Here is a 17,810-nt window from a genome sequence, read left to right on the forward strand (position 1 = left end):
TTCATCTCTTGATATCTTCATACCAAAAAGAATTTTAATGTTATTAAAGATTTTTTTTTAATTCGTTTATCTAGTAGGCATGGTATAAGTTAGGTGATAGATTAGCAGCAAACAAATGGGTTGATTATCCATGGACCAGAACTGGTGATTTTGGATTTTCAGAATTTTCTATTGATTGTTGCTTTAGAAAAAAGAGTTCTCAATATTTTTGGTTTTAGGACCCCTTTACACTCTTGTTTTAAAAGATTTATTTATTTATCTTAGAGAGAGAGAGTGTGCGCCTCCCCACTGAGCATAGAGCCTGACACTGGGGCTCAGGGCCACAACCCTGAGATCATGACCTGAGCCAAAATCAAGAGTCGGACACCAGGTGTCACCCAAGGACCCCTTTTCACTCCTAAACATAATTGAAAACCCCAAAGAGCTTTTGCTAATGTGGGTTATATCTATCAATATTTATAATATTAGAAATTAAAACTAAAAGTTTAAAAAATATATCTATTAAACTTACAATAATATTCCAATATGTATGAGCACAACATATTTTTAGGGAAATAAATAAAATAACGATTTTCTTTTTTTTTTTTTTTTATTAAAAGGTTTTTAGTCTTTTTTTTTTTTTTTTTAAGATTTTATTTATTTATTTGAGAGAGAGAATGAGACAGAGAGAGAGAACATGAGAGGGGGGAGGATCAGAGGGAGAAGCAGACTCCCTGCTGAGCAGGGAGTCCGATGCGGGACTCGATCCCGAGACTCCAGGATCATGACCTGAGCCGAAGGCAGTCGCTTAACCAACTGAGCCACCCAGGCGCCCCTAAAATAACGATTTTCTAAAACAAAAATATATAGTGAGCATAATGGCACTGTTTTGCATTTATATCCTAATGTCTGGCTTAATATAGGGCAGCTGGATTCTCATATCTGCTTCTATGTTAAATCTGTTGCTGTGTTGTTTTGGTTGAAGCCTACGAAGAAAATCTGACCTCACATAGACATGGATTTGGAAAAGAGAGGATTGATCATTTGATAGCCTTTTCAGATGACTTTTTTGTATATCTTCTTTTGATACTATGGCAGAACTGTACAGGTCATTCTTAAACCATAGTTGCAGTGTGGAATCTGAAGCCGTATCAATAAACTTTTTGTAACCGGCTACGTTAAAATCCAGTGGTCTGTTTTGTACTTTGAGTGGCTCTTTTACCAATGCGTGATTTTGTGGCATTATGTTGGTCATTTGAAAATACAGATTGGCTGAGTTGTGCGTATCTTCCAAGCGTCACACACACTTACAAGTCACATTCATTAATTGTTACCATCAAACTCATTAGACAGGTCTTTGAGTTTTGGGATTTTCATCAAGCTCAGGGTAGTGGAGAAAATTTTTCAGAATTCTACTTTTCACTTGAAAGCTGAACTTTTATCATTGGCAATAAGTACTGTCAATTCTTTTTCTTGAAACGACAGACTCACCTCATTTTTGAGAAAATGCTTGCCAAATTTCCAAGTGTTAATAACATCCCTTGTCAGCCTTTCAAGTAAAAATTATGTTCAATGAAAAAAGAGGCTAGTTTCAGTTTGCAACTCGAAGAGTACGCAAGTGCTTTTCCTCCAGATGATCAGACGTCCATCATAACTTCAGAATGTACCCAGAGTGTTTTGTATATACTTTCCATTTAATTATATAGAATATTAAAGAGCCAAGTATTCCATGGTTGAGGTTTTAAAAAATTAGTATCTTACCGCTTCATCATGGTTCTTCTTAAGTGAGACAGGATTTGTGTGTGTGTGTGCGTGTGTGTGTGTGTGTGAGAGAGAGAGAGAGAGAGAGAGAGAGAGAGAATGTGTGCGGCGAAGAACATGACTTTAGTTGAGCTTGGTCCCATTGCCTTAATTCATGCTGAGATGCCAGCAGTCTTACATAATGTCTAATGTCACATGTATTTGCATTTTGCGAAAATAGTTTTGACCTTATGGACTCTGTGCAATGGGAACCCCGGGGGTCCATGGACGACACTTAGAGACCACACTTAGTGTTTTAGGGGATCCATTTTTCCCATGTACTGGGGAATTGCATAGGTCCCATACCTATGTTAAATTATGGCTTGTTTATGCCCTTCCACATTTCTAAATACAGGTAAAATAAGGCTAAAATAAGTATTAAAGCAGCCTAAAGGAGAAGGAGTGTATATGGAAGGCAGGTTGGGGAGATCATCTTATTAATTTGTCCTTAGTGATGGTGGGCTGTGACTGTGAGTTGATTATGTCCATAAGGATTTTAGTATTCTACTCTTATTGTTTTTGCCAGTACCTAAAAGAGTCCTTCCTGTCTTTTTGCCCTCTGGCTCCCCGACCCTCAACCATCAAGTGTGCGGAGTGATGCTTGGAGGGTATGGTGTAGCAGGCAAGATTTCTAAGTCATCAGGACACTGCTAGTTTCCCTGAATGCTCTTACTGTAAGAGTAAGCCTAAACTTACAACCAGGAAATAGCCATAAATATAAATTAAATCAAACTTTCTTGATCATAAAAGGTACAGTAACTGTAACTTCTGCCCTTCACTAGGTAGTGAAGCAGATCAAGTAATGCCATTGGATGTCTTATCCAGGAATAGAGGATTTGAAGATAACATTACAGAATCTCAGCATTTGCTAGTGGCTGAAATCATGGTATCAGGTATGAATAAGGAGTTCTCCAGTATAGCTTTGGTTCCAACAATTTCCATCCTACCAGTTAGAATCCTGAATTAGCTCTCTAACTTTGGCTAAGTGTACACAAACCTAGTGAAGCCAAACTTTGGACTCAAACTTTGGTCCTTCTTCTTTTCTGAACCTTGTGCCTGAGGAAGGTGATTCCATGTTAGACTGGACATGAACTTTACTCATCGAGAGTCTTTGAACTGAAACTTTTTGGAAGAAATCTAACTTAGAAACAAAGGTGAAAAATAAGACAGAACAGATTTGAGTGTGTCCCCATCCATACCTAGTAATTTTGATATTTAGCCCATCTAGCTATATACTTCCATTAGGGTGAAAAGTAGATAGTAACTGATAAGCAAATATAGGTTGGTTGCTTCAGCTGCTCCAGAGTTTACAAACAGCAAATGTTAGAATTGTGTTCTTCTATATTGCACATTTATCACCAAGATGCTAAATAATTTTTCAGTATTTAACAACTTCAGGGAGCCTAGTTCTTTTATACTCTATATTCAAACTGGGCTTCACTCAGCCCTAGAATCTCTGTAAACCTCGTCCCTTCTTCACTGCTCTCTACCTATAATCAGTGCAGATCTACTTTGAAACATTTTATGTATTTATATTTCTAAGATTTTATTTTAACAAAGTATCTGTGGCTAAAAATAAGTTTGAAGGCTCCACATTAAGACCTTAGATACACTGAAAGTGCTCATCCAACTTTTGTGGTCTACAGACTACTTTGTCTGTGTATAAGACCCTGGAGACCGCTTACCTCTCCCTGTAAGAACTTATCCGTACAGCAGTGCCTGGGTGACTCAGTTGGTTAAGCGTCCAACTCTTGATTGCAGCTCAGGTCATGATCTTAGTGTTGTGAGATCGAGCCCTGCATCAGGCTCCCCAGTGGGTGTGGAACTTGCTTAAGACTCTCTCTCTCTTTTGGCCCCTCTTCCCTCCCTCTCTCTAAAAAAAAGAACTTATCGGTATGATTTTTTAATAAAATACACAGAGGTGGATATTTTTGGTAATAATAATTTGTATGGAGCTTTAGAGTTTACCAGGCACTTTACCCTCCAATTTGATTCTTTTTTTTTTTTTTTTTAAGATTTCTTTCTTTACTTGAGAGAGAGAGAGAGAATCTCAAGCAGACTCCCTGCTGAGCACGGAGCCCACCATGGGTCTCGATCTCACAACTCCAAGATCATGACCTGAACCAAAATCAAGAGTTGGAAGCTTAACCGACTGAGCCACCCAGGCGCCCCTCTAATTTTTTTTAAAGCACATAATGTATATATATAATACATATATATGTATAAGTTCTAATTTGATTCTTATCACAACCCATCACTTTACAGATTTGAAAACTGAGACTAAGATATATTACGGTAATGAGTTTACCAAAAATTTTGAAAATGATGACCAAATAATTAATTCATGTCAAGAGAAAGTCTAGAAAACAGCACACTAAGAATATTACTCATTTAGTGATTATTTAATAATTTTCTAAATGCTGTGCTAAGCACTAGGGATATGATGATGAGCTAAATATAGCCCTGTTCTCCAAGGTCACCGTCTGGTGTAGAGACAAATAAATGATAGAATAAAACAGTATAAATAAATATTAGCAGTATTGAAAACCATTTAAAAGTTGCTAAGGATCCCTGAAGGTTCCCAGAGCATAATTTGAAAGACTAATGTTTGGGAGATTCAAAGACCAAGATAATGACAGGTAGTAAATTGACACATGGGTGGGATAGGGGAGTGATGAGAAGGCCAAAGATTTGGAATACATATACTGTATAATAGGCTGTGTTTGGCTTCATACCTGAGACTATCTTGTGCAGAATAGATGGAATTGACTGTCTTTGTGAAAACTGCCTCATCTTTCCATATCTGAATTGGGTTCTATTTTGTCTTAGTCTATAAAGTTTTAGTTCTACTCATGTTAGGCTAAGGGGTCATATTATATCTCACATAGTGAGATTTCATTTAAATAAAGTGTCTATGCTAAAAAGAATTTGAAAACTCTATAATAGATTTTAGGTTAGGATCAATATATTCTTATTCCCCAAAGACACACAGACTGCTACGTAGCAAGTAGATCTGTATACAACAAGACAAAGAAATTCAATCATAAAAAGGTTTCATTGTCAAGTTTACTAAAATAATGAGTTCTTCTAAATTCATGAATAAAATTTAAAATTCTTAACATGGCCTGCTGGGCGCTAGCTGAACTAGTCCTTACACACCTCACCAGCCTCAGTGTGTGCCTTTCTGTGCTCAACTTTTTTTTTTTTTTTTAAGATTTTTATTTATTTGACAGAGAGAGAGAGTACAAGCAGGGGGAGGGGCAGGCAGAGGGAGAGGGAGAAGCAGGCTCCTTGCTCAGCAGGGAGCCCAATGTGGGGCTCGATCCCAGGACCCTGGGATCATGACCTGAGCTGAAGGCAGATGCTTAACCATCTGAGCCACGCAGGCACCCCTCTGTCCTCAACTTTCTATGGCCGGCTTCACTTACACTGGCCTTGTCTGTAACAGACAGATGCTGTGTTCTCAGCCCACAGTGCTCTTTCTACACCCTTTCAAGTCCTGTGTATCCTTCAGATCTCAGCTTCAGATCTCACGCAGAAAGCTTTTCCTAGTCCCCTAAGCAGGTGAGATGAGAGTTATTTCAGCTCTCTTAGAACCTGGGGCTGTTTCTTGAGAGTGCTTATCTCACCTGTACTTCAGTAACTAATTGTACAAGAAAGCAGAGACCCTGTCTGTGTTCTCCATCAGCTCTCATGTAATAGGTACTTTTAAAAATTAATTTTAGTAGTTTAACTAATAGGCCCAAGAGTCTTTTCTAGTGTGATAAGGCTAATTCTGATTCAGACTGTCACAATACTCTTCTTCTTTATCATCCATATTTACATATGTATAAAATTTATTATTCTCAAGTCTTTTTTTTTAAATCACTTTTTTCCCCAAGTCCTTACAATTATCATGTGAAGTAGACTGGACAAAAAGTGTCACCCATATTTTGGAGAAGAGAGATGTGAAGCCCAGGCACTCATTTCTTCCAGAGCTAACTTGTGGAAGAAAGAACTTTGGCTATAGCCCATCTCCCACCCCCCAATGGCATATCCATTGCTTTTCATTATGCAAAAGCTGCCTTGGGGTTTGCAAGTTACCAAATAAATCCTGAATCATATTCTAATTTAAGGCAATTCTGCAAGTGATTTAAAATGTCTTGGGTAATTGGATCTTGTCCACTATACACTGAACAAGCCTTGTGACTTGAGAGCTAGTCTTCCAAATAAATGCCAAATCAAATGGATAATTGATTTAGTCTGAACTTATCCATCTCGAAGAGTCATGAGTGACAGGAGATGACCAAGCAAGAATGAAGGGCATGTGTTCCCACAAGAGAAATCTCACACAAATAGCTAAGCAAATCAAATGCAATTACCCAATGTCTGCATTCACATGGAACCTGAATCCTACTTAGATCATCTAACTTTCTTTAATTTATGGGCAAGTTTAGAAGGCTTCTTTTACCTCTTCTGTACTCAGATGAGCAAACTTACCAGTGAATAGAGAGATGATAGTTTATATCCTGCTGTGGTATGTCAGATCCCCCCAACTCCAACTGTGGCATTTGGAGAATGATTATATATATAAGTAGTCAAAAGAAAAAAAAAAAAAGAACTTGCTCATGTTTATGGCTCAACATGCAGCTCTGTCCCCTGGGGGATTTGCATTTCAATGGAGTATGAAATGAAATGATCCATTTACAGCATTTAGTTTATATGGTTCATGACTTTGTAAAAGCGCCTTGAGGTTTGCAAGTCACTGCATAAATCTTGACAATAAACATACATTGTGACATACATATTCTCATATATATGAGACATAATTTTAGTACATTGACAATAAATCTTTTTATTGTATCTTGTATTATTGTAATAAATTCTTATTTATCATGTCTCTGCCATGTTGGTACACAGATCTACTTGTTAAATATTAGTCTGTGTCTTTTGGGGAGATAAGAATATATTGACCCCTATCGTACGTCATAATGGTTGAGAATTCTCAAATAAACAATAAAAGGTTTGATATTTGAGTCCATTTACTCCTGGAAATTTTATAGTTCAAGTTTGCAAATGCTTTTTAAAAAATTATAAACAAGTTCACACAGGGCTCTTTGAACACCAATAGTTCTTTAAGACTAAAGATTTACTGAAAGCATGTAAATGGGAACATATAGCTTATGGACCTTTTAATATAGATATAGCTTACAGGTCAACTAATTGTTTCTCTTTGGAGGTTAGGCTGTCCCAGAACTTGGAAAGAAAGTGCTGGAATATTCTGTAGAACCCAAAACATTCAAGCCCATTTTCCCCCTAAGGTCTGCAAATAATCTGATGGGGTTCTCGCTGTTTGCAGATGCTGATGACTGTGGTCCTGTGGGATGCAGTACACGGGCTCAGTGTGTTTCAGAGGGAGAAAATGCCACATGTCAGTGTTTGAAAGGATTTACTGGGGATGGAAAACTATGTTTTGGTAAGAGCAAAGGCCAATACACATATCTGGAAAATAGTGAACCAGAAACATTCTTTCAGATAATACTGATTCAAAAGCTCCAGAGGATTTATGTAATCAGCAGGATGGAATAAATTATTTGATATTAGTTAAAAAGACAAAGGATGGCATATATAGAGTATATGAAACATATAGTATGTTGTTCTATTACAGTGAGTTTGTATTAGAATTATGTAATATATGCAGTTGCTATTAAGGAGAAAATTTTATAATTGGCTTCAGAAGCATGAATTTGAGTTTGAGTCAAATTTATAAATTCGCCAATGACAATAAAAACACAACTTTCCCCCCTAAAACCTGAGGTCATAAGTTTTAGTTTAATAAATAGATTGTGCTGGATCGATTTCCATTTTATATTGAATGCCTTGAAATTTTAAGTTAGTGGTTACTGTAAAAATCTCAGTTTTTATGGTCTGAAACTCTGGCACAATCTGATTTATTTACACATACTTAGCTAAGCAGACACCTAAGCAATCTGTAAAAATTGATTCGGAAATGAACTTTATGACCAAGATGCAGAGTCTGCATTACATTTGTAAACAGTATCTGTGAGTGGCTGAATGATTATATGTCAGCTTATACTTATTTTTTCCTACGATTCTCATTTATGCCAGGATTGTCTACACATTTCACTAGTTCATCGTTTTGCCCACAGATATGGATGAATGTGAGACGGGCATCACAATTTGCCCTCCCACCTCCAAGTGTGTCAATACTGAAGGTGGCTATGTCTGCCGGTGCTTGGAAGGCTACCGAGGTGATGGAATTCACTGTCTTGGTAAGAGAGCGTGTGTGCCTAGGGAGGGGGCTGGAGGCAGGCCTCAGAGGATTGGGAAACACTGTGGGTGTGGTGGGTCGAGAAAAGACAGGATATAATTTAAGTGCCATACACATTAAGACTAAAAGAGAAGTTGCGTGACCTGTTCAAACGGACATATCTCAATTCTGGATGAACAGTCAGGGTTGTGCCCTTGTGTTAGGATGGGACTAGTCAGCTTCAAGACCCTGCAGAGGTGGTGGGCCCCTCTGCTTTCCAAATTCTTTCTCTCGCGGTTGAGTGACGCCAATGACTCATCAATACTCCACACCTCGAGCCATCATGGGGCTTGGGGGGAGTCCTACAGCATTTTCGTTATCCTTGCATTTTGCAGGTGAGCCATGGTGAACTGCAGAGCTGATGGAGGCTTGTTGGAAGTCCCTGCTCTGTGCACAAAGGAAAGGGGGAGTGGTTCTGTGAAAGGGCTCATCAGGCGGCTCTTGATGAGTGTCAGTAGATGGGAGATTCAAGACACTGACATTTAGATACAAGTAAAGAGTGATTAAGACCTCTTTCATAATCACCGTCCTCTGCCAAGGTCTGGGTGTGGCTTCTGGGTTGGGAGCTCACTCAGTGGATGTCTCGTACCCTGCCAGGTGTCAGTAACATAGTAGCACCCCACAAGTGGGGACCTGCCTAAAGTCATCCTAGCCCAGTGAAGTGCTTACCGGGAGTTTAACAGGGCTTTCACATGTCTCTTCCAGTATTTTCTTTGCCTTCTGAAAACATACAAATCTTTTCACGGTAAGGGGCAGATGACCTGATAAGAAACTGAAATGATACTGCTTTCTCCCACATGCTGAGCTTAAAGATGAAACATCAGTCATGACTCCCAAGTTTTTTTGGATCTGGCTGGTTTAAATCAGACCTTTATCAGATTAGTTTTGTGGAGTCCACAGTCACTTGTAAATACTCTTTTCAGCACACAGTTGGCTGTCAGTTAGGAAAATGTTACTGCTCTAATTAATTAGGCTCATAGATAATTTAGACAAGCAGGCTTTCTATTTAATTTACTTTGAAGAGAAAAGAAGGCATACTTTTTGGGTGTTTAAACTTATTAAACTCTGTTTCTCTGTTACTAACCTACCTCCTTCCAGTAGTGAACATGCAAAAGGGTACGGCCCAGCGTACCTGGTTGGCGTGGAGTCCTCACGCCACATGGAAGAATGGGCTTATTCCTGTTTCTCTCTCTCTCCCTGCCTTTCTCCCTCTCTGTCTCCCTTTCCCTCTTCCTCTCCCACTATCACTGCTTCTCTTTCCTGCCCTCCTTCTTTCCTTCCTCCTTCCAGATATATGTAGCTATAGTGCTTTAAACCATGCTTGGAACATAATAAATGCCACGCAAAAATAATAAGTTATTCTTATTCTTAGGAGTGGTTGTATTTCTTGGCTAAAAGTATATCTTTGTTCTTGCTTCTTGGAAAAGCTCTCTCTGACTCTCAAGGTTCATTGAGATTATAGAAATTATAGAGATATAGAGACTATAGAGATTTCATAGAAATTACAACAGGAAGTAAGCAAAAAAAAAAAAAGACTCAATTTGAGTCATTTGGGATAGCAGCAGTTCAATGTGACAAATATTTATTTGGCACCTATTAGTGCAAAGACACAGTACTCATTAGTGTGAGGAACACCAGAATGATGGAGGTAGTGCTTGCTTGTGAGAAGAGTAGGATCTGAGAGACAGGGAGCTGTGAGAAGTGGTGAAAAGGGGTATGCATTATGAGGGAAGTAAAAACTACAATGAAAGTTCCCAACTGGAAGAATATCTGTTTGAGGTATTAGGAAAGACTTCATGAAGGAAGTATCACTGTGGATGGACCTTGGAGCATGAGTAAATTTTCATTAGGCAGAAATGGGAAGGAACAGGGAGAATTCCATGCATGAGCATATGACAGGTCTATTTGGGGGCGGAGAATAGCCTACAGGAGCACTAAGTATAGTGTATGTAAACTAGATGGCCTTTCTGCTGTGGTTTGGGGATAGGGGATCTGGTGTCTCTTCCTTTTCTTATAAGAACTTCAATCCTATTGGATTAGGGCCTCACTCTTGTGACCTCATTTAACTTTAATTACTTCCTTGAAGGCCCCATTTCTAAATATGGTCACACTGGGGGTTAGAGCTTCAACATAGAGATTTTGGGGGAGATACAATTCAGTTCATAACAGGTGGGTTGGATTACATATGTAGAAGACTAGAAGCTGAGGGTCAGTCATTAGGGTTTTACTTCTCTAGACAAACCCTATCCAGTAGAACTATAATATAAGCTACCTACATAATTTAAAATTTTCCAATAGCCACATTACAGAAAGTACAAAGAAACAGGTGAAATTAATTTTTATATTTTATTAAATCCAACATATCCAAGATATTAATATTTTAATATGTAATCAACATAAAAATCATTGAGGTATTTTATATTCTTTCTTATTTTGGTACTAAGTCTTCAAAATCTGGTAGACGTTTTACACTTACAGCATATGTCAGTGTAGACCAGCTGCAGTTCAGGTGCTCACACACACCCACATGGTGATGGCTGCCATATTGGGCAGCTCAACTCTAGGCAACAGAGAGCATTTGAGTCAAGGGGTGCAGTGATGGGAGATGTGCTTTAGGACGTTAATCTGGCACTGGTGTTTAGGAGTAGAGTGGGGGAGATACGGGATGCAGGGAATGTAGTGAGACTGTTCTTCTTATAGTAATGTAAAATTGAGGAGAAGAAGGATTTAAATGTTAGGCTGGTGGTAATTGAGAAAGAAAACATCGGTAGTTGGGAAAGAAAGGGATGACTTAGTTTATATTTATGCAGAAATATTTTATTTGCTATAACATGTATGTCAATGACTGGATGTCTATTTGCAACAGTTAAGAATGAATCTTTAGGATCTGATTTTCTAAATATTTTTCTAGAGCTAGTTTACCCATCTCCAACCTTCCCACTGAACTGTGTGTTGGGATGTCTCCTTTCCTCCCAAGCACTGGGAAATCATCCAGCCTTATTTCAGGAGTTTAGAACACCTGAATGGGCAGGCAGCTGAGGGATCCAGTTCATCCTTGTGTCCAACATTCATGATTGAACTTTTTATTATTTATTTATTTATTTATTAAGATTTATTTATTTATTTATTTGACAGAGAGAGACACAGTGAGAGAGGGAATACAAGCAGGGGGAGTGGGAGAGGGAGAAGCAGGCTTCCTGCAGAGCAGGGAGCCTGATGCGGGGCTGGATCCCAGGACCCTGGGATCATGATCTGAGCCGAAGGCAGACGCTTAATGACTGAGCCACCCAGGCACCCCCATGATAGAACTTTTTAATCAAAAAAATACAGAGGCTCTGAGAACATGCAGCATGGCAGAGGTTGAAGATGCTCCCTTCCCAGAATGTTGGCTTTTCCAATAATATAACCCTTTGTCCTCTTCTGCACCTCACTTTTCTCTTCCCTACTCCTTTGTTTCTGGCAGATATTAATGAGTGCCGATTGGGCATACACACTTGTGGGGAGAATGCCACCTGTACAAATACGGAGGGAAACTACACCTGCATGTGCGCCGGCAGCCTGTCTGAACCTGGGCGGATATGCACTGGTAGGTTGGTGGGTGGTCTAGGCCCAAGGAAGGGACTTAATTCTGGAAAATTCTATACCCCAATGTATTTGCTCTAGAGAGTCTAGAAATCATTCGATTCAACCCGGCTGGTGAGTTTACGTTCCTGATTAGGTGGATGCTAAGCTTGGGAATGTGAAGTAGTCCAAGTTTTCTTAATTTGATAACATCTGGAAGAAATTCTTTTTCTATTATTCACAATTCAATAAAGGTGGGAATACAGGTGGTTCTCTTTATGCGACTAATGTCTTAATTTGTAATGTTGATTTCTGGGGCTGCTGGAAAAACTTTGCAGGTCAAGGCAGGTCAGGAAGGATGTCTGGACCCTTAGCATTTTGAATCACTTTTAAAGCTTTTAAAATATTACCTTAAAAAAGTAGTGTTTCTTGATCTGAATTAGAACTTCAGCTCTTTTTTCTTTCTTTTTGAATGTTAACGGTTGACTTCTGCTTCCTTGAGGCTCTCCCCACATGGCAGCGTCTTCTCACCACCTGTACCCCAGACGGGGAGCTGGCTTCACCCAGATGCTGGAAACCAGGATCGGGGGCTCTGTTGCCACCACCCCCCAGCTGTTTACCTGTTTCAGCTCTGCAAGCAGGAAACATCTTAAGGAGGGAAATTTCCACACTTATTTGGGTCTCTTTTTTTAACACATTATTTTTCTCAGATAATTTGCTCTTCTTATAGTATTGAAAGACTGCTAATATTTATATAGTCAGCTACACACCCTAATGTTTTCCTTTTAATGAGCAGAGAACTATTCAATAAAAGGGACTTTACCACTTTGACATTCCCTCTGTTACGGTAACATTTCTTTTCTGTCAGATTTGCTAGTCTTGTCTTTGAGGGCTCCCCTGATATTTACATCGTTTTTAGAAGAAAAACATTATATGGGAGAAATTTTTGAGGCTTCCAGGACACTGGGGGTAAGGGGCTGTATATTGGTGGGTAGTTTATAAACCATAAAGAGAGATTTTGTTCAGTGAGACCCTCTTAAAGCTAGCTGTCACTTCACATCATTGGTGGCTGTTTGTGGATGACAGACGGCTTTCATAATGAGACCAGTGACTCGGGATTCATGCAGTAATGTAGAATTGACCGTTCTCTTACTTGCCTCCAGTATGCTTTATGTCAGACAACACTGAAGCTAAAGAAAGAATGGCTGGCTTCACGGTGAATGACATGAAGTCTGGTTAGGAAAGTGAAAACTAGAGCTGCTTCTGAGTTCTTGTCACTAAAAGACACTAGATCACAAATTGTTCACAGAGACTAGTTCCGGATATTGACCCCTGAAAGACCTAATCACTTCAGAAAGTAAAAGTAATGTCTTTGATTCTTGTAGACTCTACGTCTCCTTCTCATCTCATGGAGGATGGCCACCCTGCTGTGAGAAATGGTTACCGGGAATGCCCCTCATCCTATGACGGCTATTGCCTCTATAACGGTGTGTGTATGTACATCGAAGCAGTTGACAGATACGCATGCAAGTAAGTCAAGCTGTCCTTGTGATGGCACAGAGATATGAGACTGCAGTCCATACCTTTTAGCTAATTCATAAAATTCGTTTCAAGGAGTTTTTTCTGTAATTCGGTTTTTGCTAGGGAAAAACATATAAACGCACATATATAAATTGTGTGTGTGTGTACGTACGTACTGCACCCTCCCTGCATATCATCCCCCAACCCCCAAGCTGCCAATGGTAAATATACATTTAAAGAATTGGTGATTTTCCGTTTTACTTAACTTGATGTCACTACTGGTACAATCTGGGGCCTAAACCTCTTGTTCTGGCTGAAAAACTTAGGTTTGTGAAAGAATTCCTTAAAACTTTATTTTCTGCCTCATATGTGGAGAACATCTACAATATATTTCTGAATTTACAGAAGTGTTATATATACACACTGGACTTCTTACCTTCAATTTTCAAAACTAGAAAAAAAATTATTTTTCTTCAGTTTCTAATAGTTGGTGTTTACACTTCTGTTACTTAGTGACAATTGCTGGAAGCAGTCCCTGCTTCTCTTTGTTCCTTTTTTGTCCCTGTGATGGTTTCACAGTGTGCACAGTCAACTGAAAAGTAGGTTTAGGGTGACCTGAAATTATAGGTCCTCCCACCATACTTACTCAGAAAACATTTCCCTTGCAGCAATATCTAGTTCTGCATCAGATTTTACTTTTAGTGGATTTTGTATTTTCAAGTCAATCAGAGGGAACTGATAGGTCCTGAAAAATAAATAGGCCCCCCGTGGCTAGACTCCTGACTCATTGATAATTTCTCCATGCCTGAGGAAGAAGTGATAAAATATTCTGATCCTCAGGAATAGATGCTATAAGCTTAAAGGGTTTTATTATTTTATGAATAATAATCAGCAGAAACATAGTCTAAATTGTTAGAAGAGCAAGTTATATTCTGTGACAAAGTGAATGGCCTTGCATTATAAATCATGTCAGCTAGACAAAAGTAATGAAAAATGCTCGTGAATATTAGTGAAAATGACTCAATTCTCATAGAATTCTACCCTCATGTTCATATTTGCATGCTGTAATTTTCTAACGTAAGTCCAATCTTCACAATAGTTATCCTTGATTTTGATAATAAGAATCAATTTTTTTTCTTGTTCATGGTTCCTAATTATCCTAAATAATGAAATTGTGAAGATCAATGTCCTACTTTATTAGATCATGGTTTGTTTTTCTCGATGATACTTTAGATTATAAGAGACATTACAATAATGTGAAGGGTACTTCACAATTACGAATTGCATTTAGTACATTATTTTCATTTGACCTGATAGCATCAATTCATTAAATGATTTATGAACTCTTTAGTACACTGCTTTTCTTTCTGTCATTAAATCCTGATGAAAATATCTTATTCCCTGATAATGTTTTAAACATGAGTTGCTACAAAATGACGATTAAACTAGAGATAACACTCACATTTAAGGACCTTTAATCAAAAGCAGTATTTAAAATATCACCAGAGGTCCCACTGATCTAGATTGTAACTTTGTTTTTGAATTCTACATTTAATAAAAATGTGGTTTAATCAGACATCCAACCCTTTCCTCCTTTTGTCTCGATGACTTCACCTTGTATTTTTAAAATTCTATAATAACACATCTCTAGGAGTGCTCACCACTCTAACTTTTATTAGAAACACTTCATCAGCATCATTCTGCAGAGTGTTCTTAAGACCATGAGAAGGTTTATAAAGGGCTGTTCTTTCCTTGCTCGAAGGCAATGGAAGCTCCCCTTAGATACAGAGATCCCCTGGTTGCCTGGGGTGCAGAGGATGTGAGAACTGAAGTCTCTATGCCTCATGTCTTCCTCAAAGGTTCCCTGGTCTGGAGAATCTCAGAAGACCAAGCCTCCTGAGCTAAGAGGAGGTCCTCATTCATTCTGGTTTGGCTTTGAACCAACCCACATGCTTCTGGCCAGGTCTTCTTTAGACCAAGCTGCCCCAACACCAGTGCTGTGAAATGTTTCATGAAAAAAGAGTTGTGTGGTCAAATCAGTCTGAGAAATGCTACATACTCTAGCCCTCAGTTCTTGATCATAGTACACCACAATGTGAAAAGTCTTGTTGACCTTTCTTTAGTCCAGAATTTCTTGAAATTATTTGACCAAATAAACTCAGATTTGAATAATTTATCTGAATAAGTAAACCCAGAAATCTTTTGCTTGGTTTAACAGAACCAATTAATAACCCAAAGAACTAGTAGTGGGGGACCCATCCATGTGAAATGCTGGCCAACTGCTTTGGGCCATATATGGCTCAGAGAGGCCCCAGTATTCCAGCTTGCCTTTGCTCCCCAGGACTCTTGCCCATGTGATTGGCATATTCCTTGAGACCCCAAAGTCTCTGAGATTAACATCCAACAGTTTAAAAGTGCTGCTAGGCATTGGTAATAAATGACTATAACCAAAGATAGTTAGAATTAAAACAGTATCCAGGAAAGCGTGGAATAACGTGATGGTCCTTTATACTTCCTACACTTAGATCCTATCATCTCTTTCATGATCCGTTCTAGAAGAATAGCTTTTCAGGGGTGCATAGAGCATAAAACCCTTTTAGGAAGTAGCCCAATGTAGCAGAGAGAACACAGGCTTTGAAATCAGAAAACCATTTGGATCAAACCTGTCATTCACTGGCTAAAAGCAAAAAGACAAAAAATAACAAGTATTGGCAAGGATGTTGAGAAAAAGGAGCCCTCATACACTGTTGGTGGAAATATAAATTGGTACAGCCACTGTGGAAAACTGTATGGAATTTCCTCAAAAAATTAAAAATAGAAATACCATATGATCCAATAATTGTAGTGGGTATTTACCCAAAGAAAAGGAAAACACTAATTCAAAAAGATATGTGCATCCCTATGTTTATTGCAGAATCATTTACAATAGCCTAGGTATAGAAGCAACTGAAGTGTCCATTGATACATGAATGGATAAGGAAGATGGTGTGTGTGTGTGTGTGTGTGTGTGTGTGTGTGTGTGTGTGTGTGTGATGGAATATTATGCAGCCACAAAAAGGATGAGACGTGCCATTTGAGACAACATGGATGGACCTAGAATATATTAGGATAAGTGAAATAAGTCAGACTGAGAAAGACAAATACCATATAATTTCACTTCTATATGGAAGCTTAAAAAATGAATAAACAAACAAGAGGCAGAATCAGACCTGTAAATACAGAGAACAAACTGATGGCTGCCAGAGCGGTGGGGGTGGGGGGATGGGCAAAATGGGTGAAAGGGAGTGGGAGATACAGGCTTCCAGTTTTGGAATGAATAAGTCACGGGAATAAAGGCACAGCATAAGGGGTATAGTCAGTGATACTGTAATAGTGATATATGGGGACAGATGGCAGCTACACTTGTGGTGAGCAGAGCATAATGTATAAACTTGTCAAATTGTTACATTGTACTCCTGAAACTAATGTAACACTGTGTGTCAGCTGTATTCAACCAACCAACCAACCAACCAACCAACCAAATCCCTGCCATTCACCAGCTGTATGACCTGGTACAAATTACTTAACTGCTTTGAGCCTCACTTTTCTCATCTGTAGAATGGGAATCTGCTCTTGAAAGTAAAATGAGTAAAAGTGCCCCGCACAGTGTCAGTCAGATACATAGCGTGCTTAAATGCTAGTTTCATTCTTCTTCTTTCTTAAAGTGACTTTCCAATGCTCTTACGACCATCTCAAGGTAGAACTGGGGCTAGGATCTAGATCTCCTGCAGCTTCATCTCATGCTTTTTCCGGGCTGTCTCTTCCCACCGGGAGGACCAGTATCAATTCCCTGGGCATTCATTCCTTCAGGTCCTTTTGGAATGAGGTGCGGATAGATAGTTGACCCAGCGCTGAGCGGGGAGGAAATTCCTAACAAGTGAGCAGCTCAAAATGCTTAATAAGTTATTTTTGAAGTTTATGCTCCTGTGAAGAGTAGAATACAATTGTACCCAAGATCCCGTAATTTCTGGAAGTATACATTCCCAGTAGATGGCAGCATTGTTTCATTTACTTTTATCTACGTGTTTGCAGCGTGTGGTGGTGGCTGGTAATGCTAGTTAGGGGTTTCACTAACGAAACACCATGAAAGCCCCTTTTCTTCCATTTAGTTTTTTCTCCCTTGAGGAAAGTACACAAATGTTCACGTGTTGCCACTGAGACCTTTCCTCTAGGGCCAGTGGTGATTTTTTATTTCCTTGGCTAACAAGGCTGTACTTCCTGTTCAGAGACTACACGCACACTTTTATAAGCCTGGTCTCCAGTGAAGGACTCTGCCTTCAAATTCTTCCTTCCTTTGACCTATACTCTCTGCAATCTGGCCAAACATTTGTTCAAAAACTCTCTTGGCTCTTAGGGCAGAGTTGCTTTGTGTTGGTCTTAGAGGTAACTCCTCAGGATTTTAGCCTAACAGAAGCTGATCTTTAATCAATGTTCTGCAGTGCCTTATAGAGGTGGTATGCAAATAATCCCTCATCAATCCCAGGGCAAACAGACCACAGGGGGAAGTCCATGCTGCATTAACTTGTAAATCAGAGTGTTTTCAACTGACCCCTGATGGATTTTCCATATGCTTCTAAAGAGCTGAGTCTGGAAATGCAGA

General features: G+C 39.0%; 1 protein-coding gene across 3 annotated transcripts in view; it reads left to right on the forward strand.

The window, feature by feature from the left end:
• EGF (epidermal growth factor) overlaps positions 1-17,810 on the forward strand; it is a 98,146-nt gene that overhangs the window by 70,968 nt on the left and 9,368 nt on the right. Inside the window, exons 16-20 of one of the 3 annotated variants that reach the window (XR_013446435.1) lie at positions 2,562-2,672; positions 7,118-7,234; positions 7,888-8,051; positions 11,553-11,675; positions 13,036-13,180. Coding sequence is in view for 2 of the 3 variants with exons in the window: in XM_036098040.2 (XP_035953933.2) it covers positions 2,562-2,672; positions 7,118-7,234; positions 7,929-8,051; positions 11,553-11,675; positions 13,036-13,180 (619 nt within the window). In the remaining variant the exon portion in view is untranslated. Of the gene's footprint in view, positions 1-2,561; positions 2,673-7,117; positions 7,235-7,887; positions 8,052-11,552; positions 12,147-13,035; positions 13,181-17,810 lie in introns of those variants that run through there. The other 2 variants (XM_036098040.2, XM_078069074.1) reach the window with 2 other exon arrangements.

This window comes from Halichoerus grypus, chromosome 3 (genome assembly GCF_964656455.1).
Source record: "Halichoerus grypus chromosome 3, mHalGry1.hap1.1, whole genome shotgun sequence".
NCBI lineage: Eukaryota > Metazoa > Chordata > Mammalia > Carnivora > Phocidae > Halichoerus > Halichoerus grypus.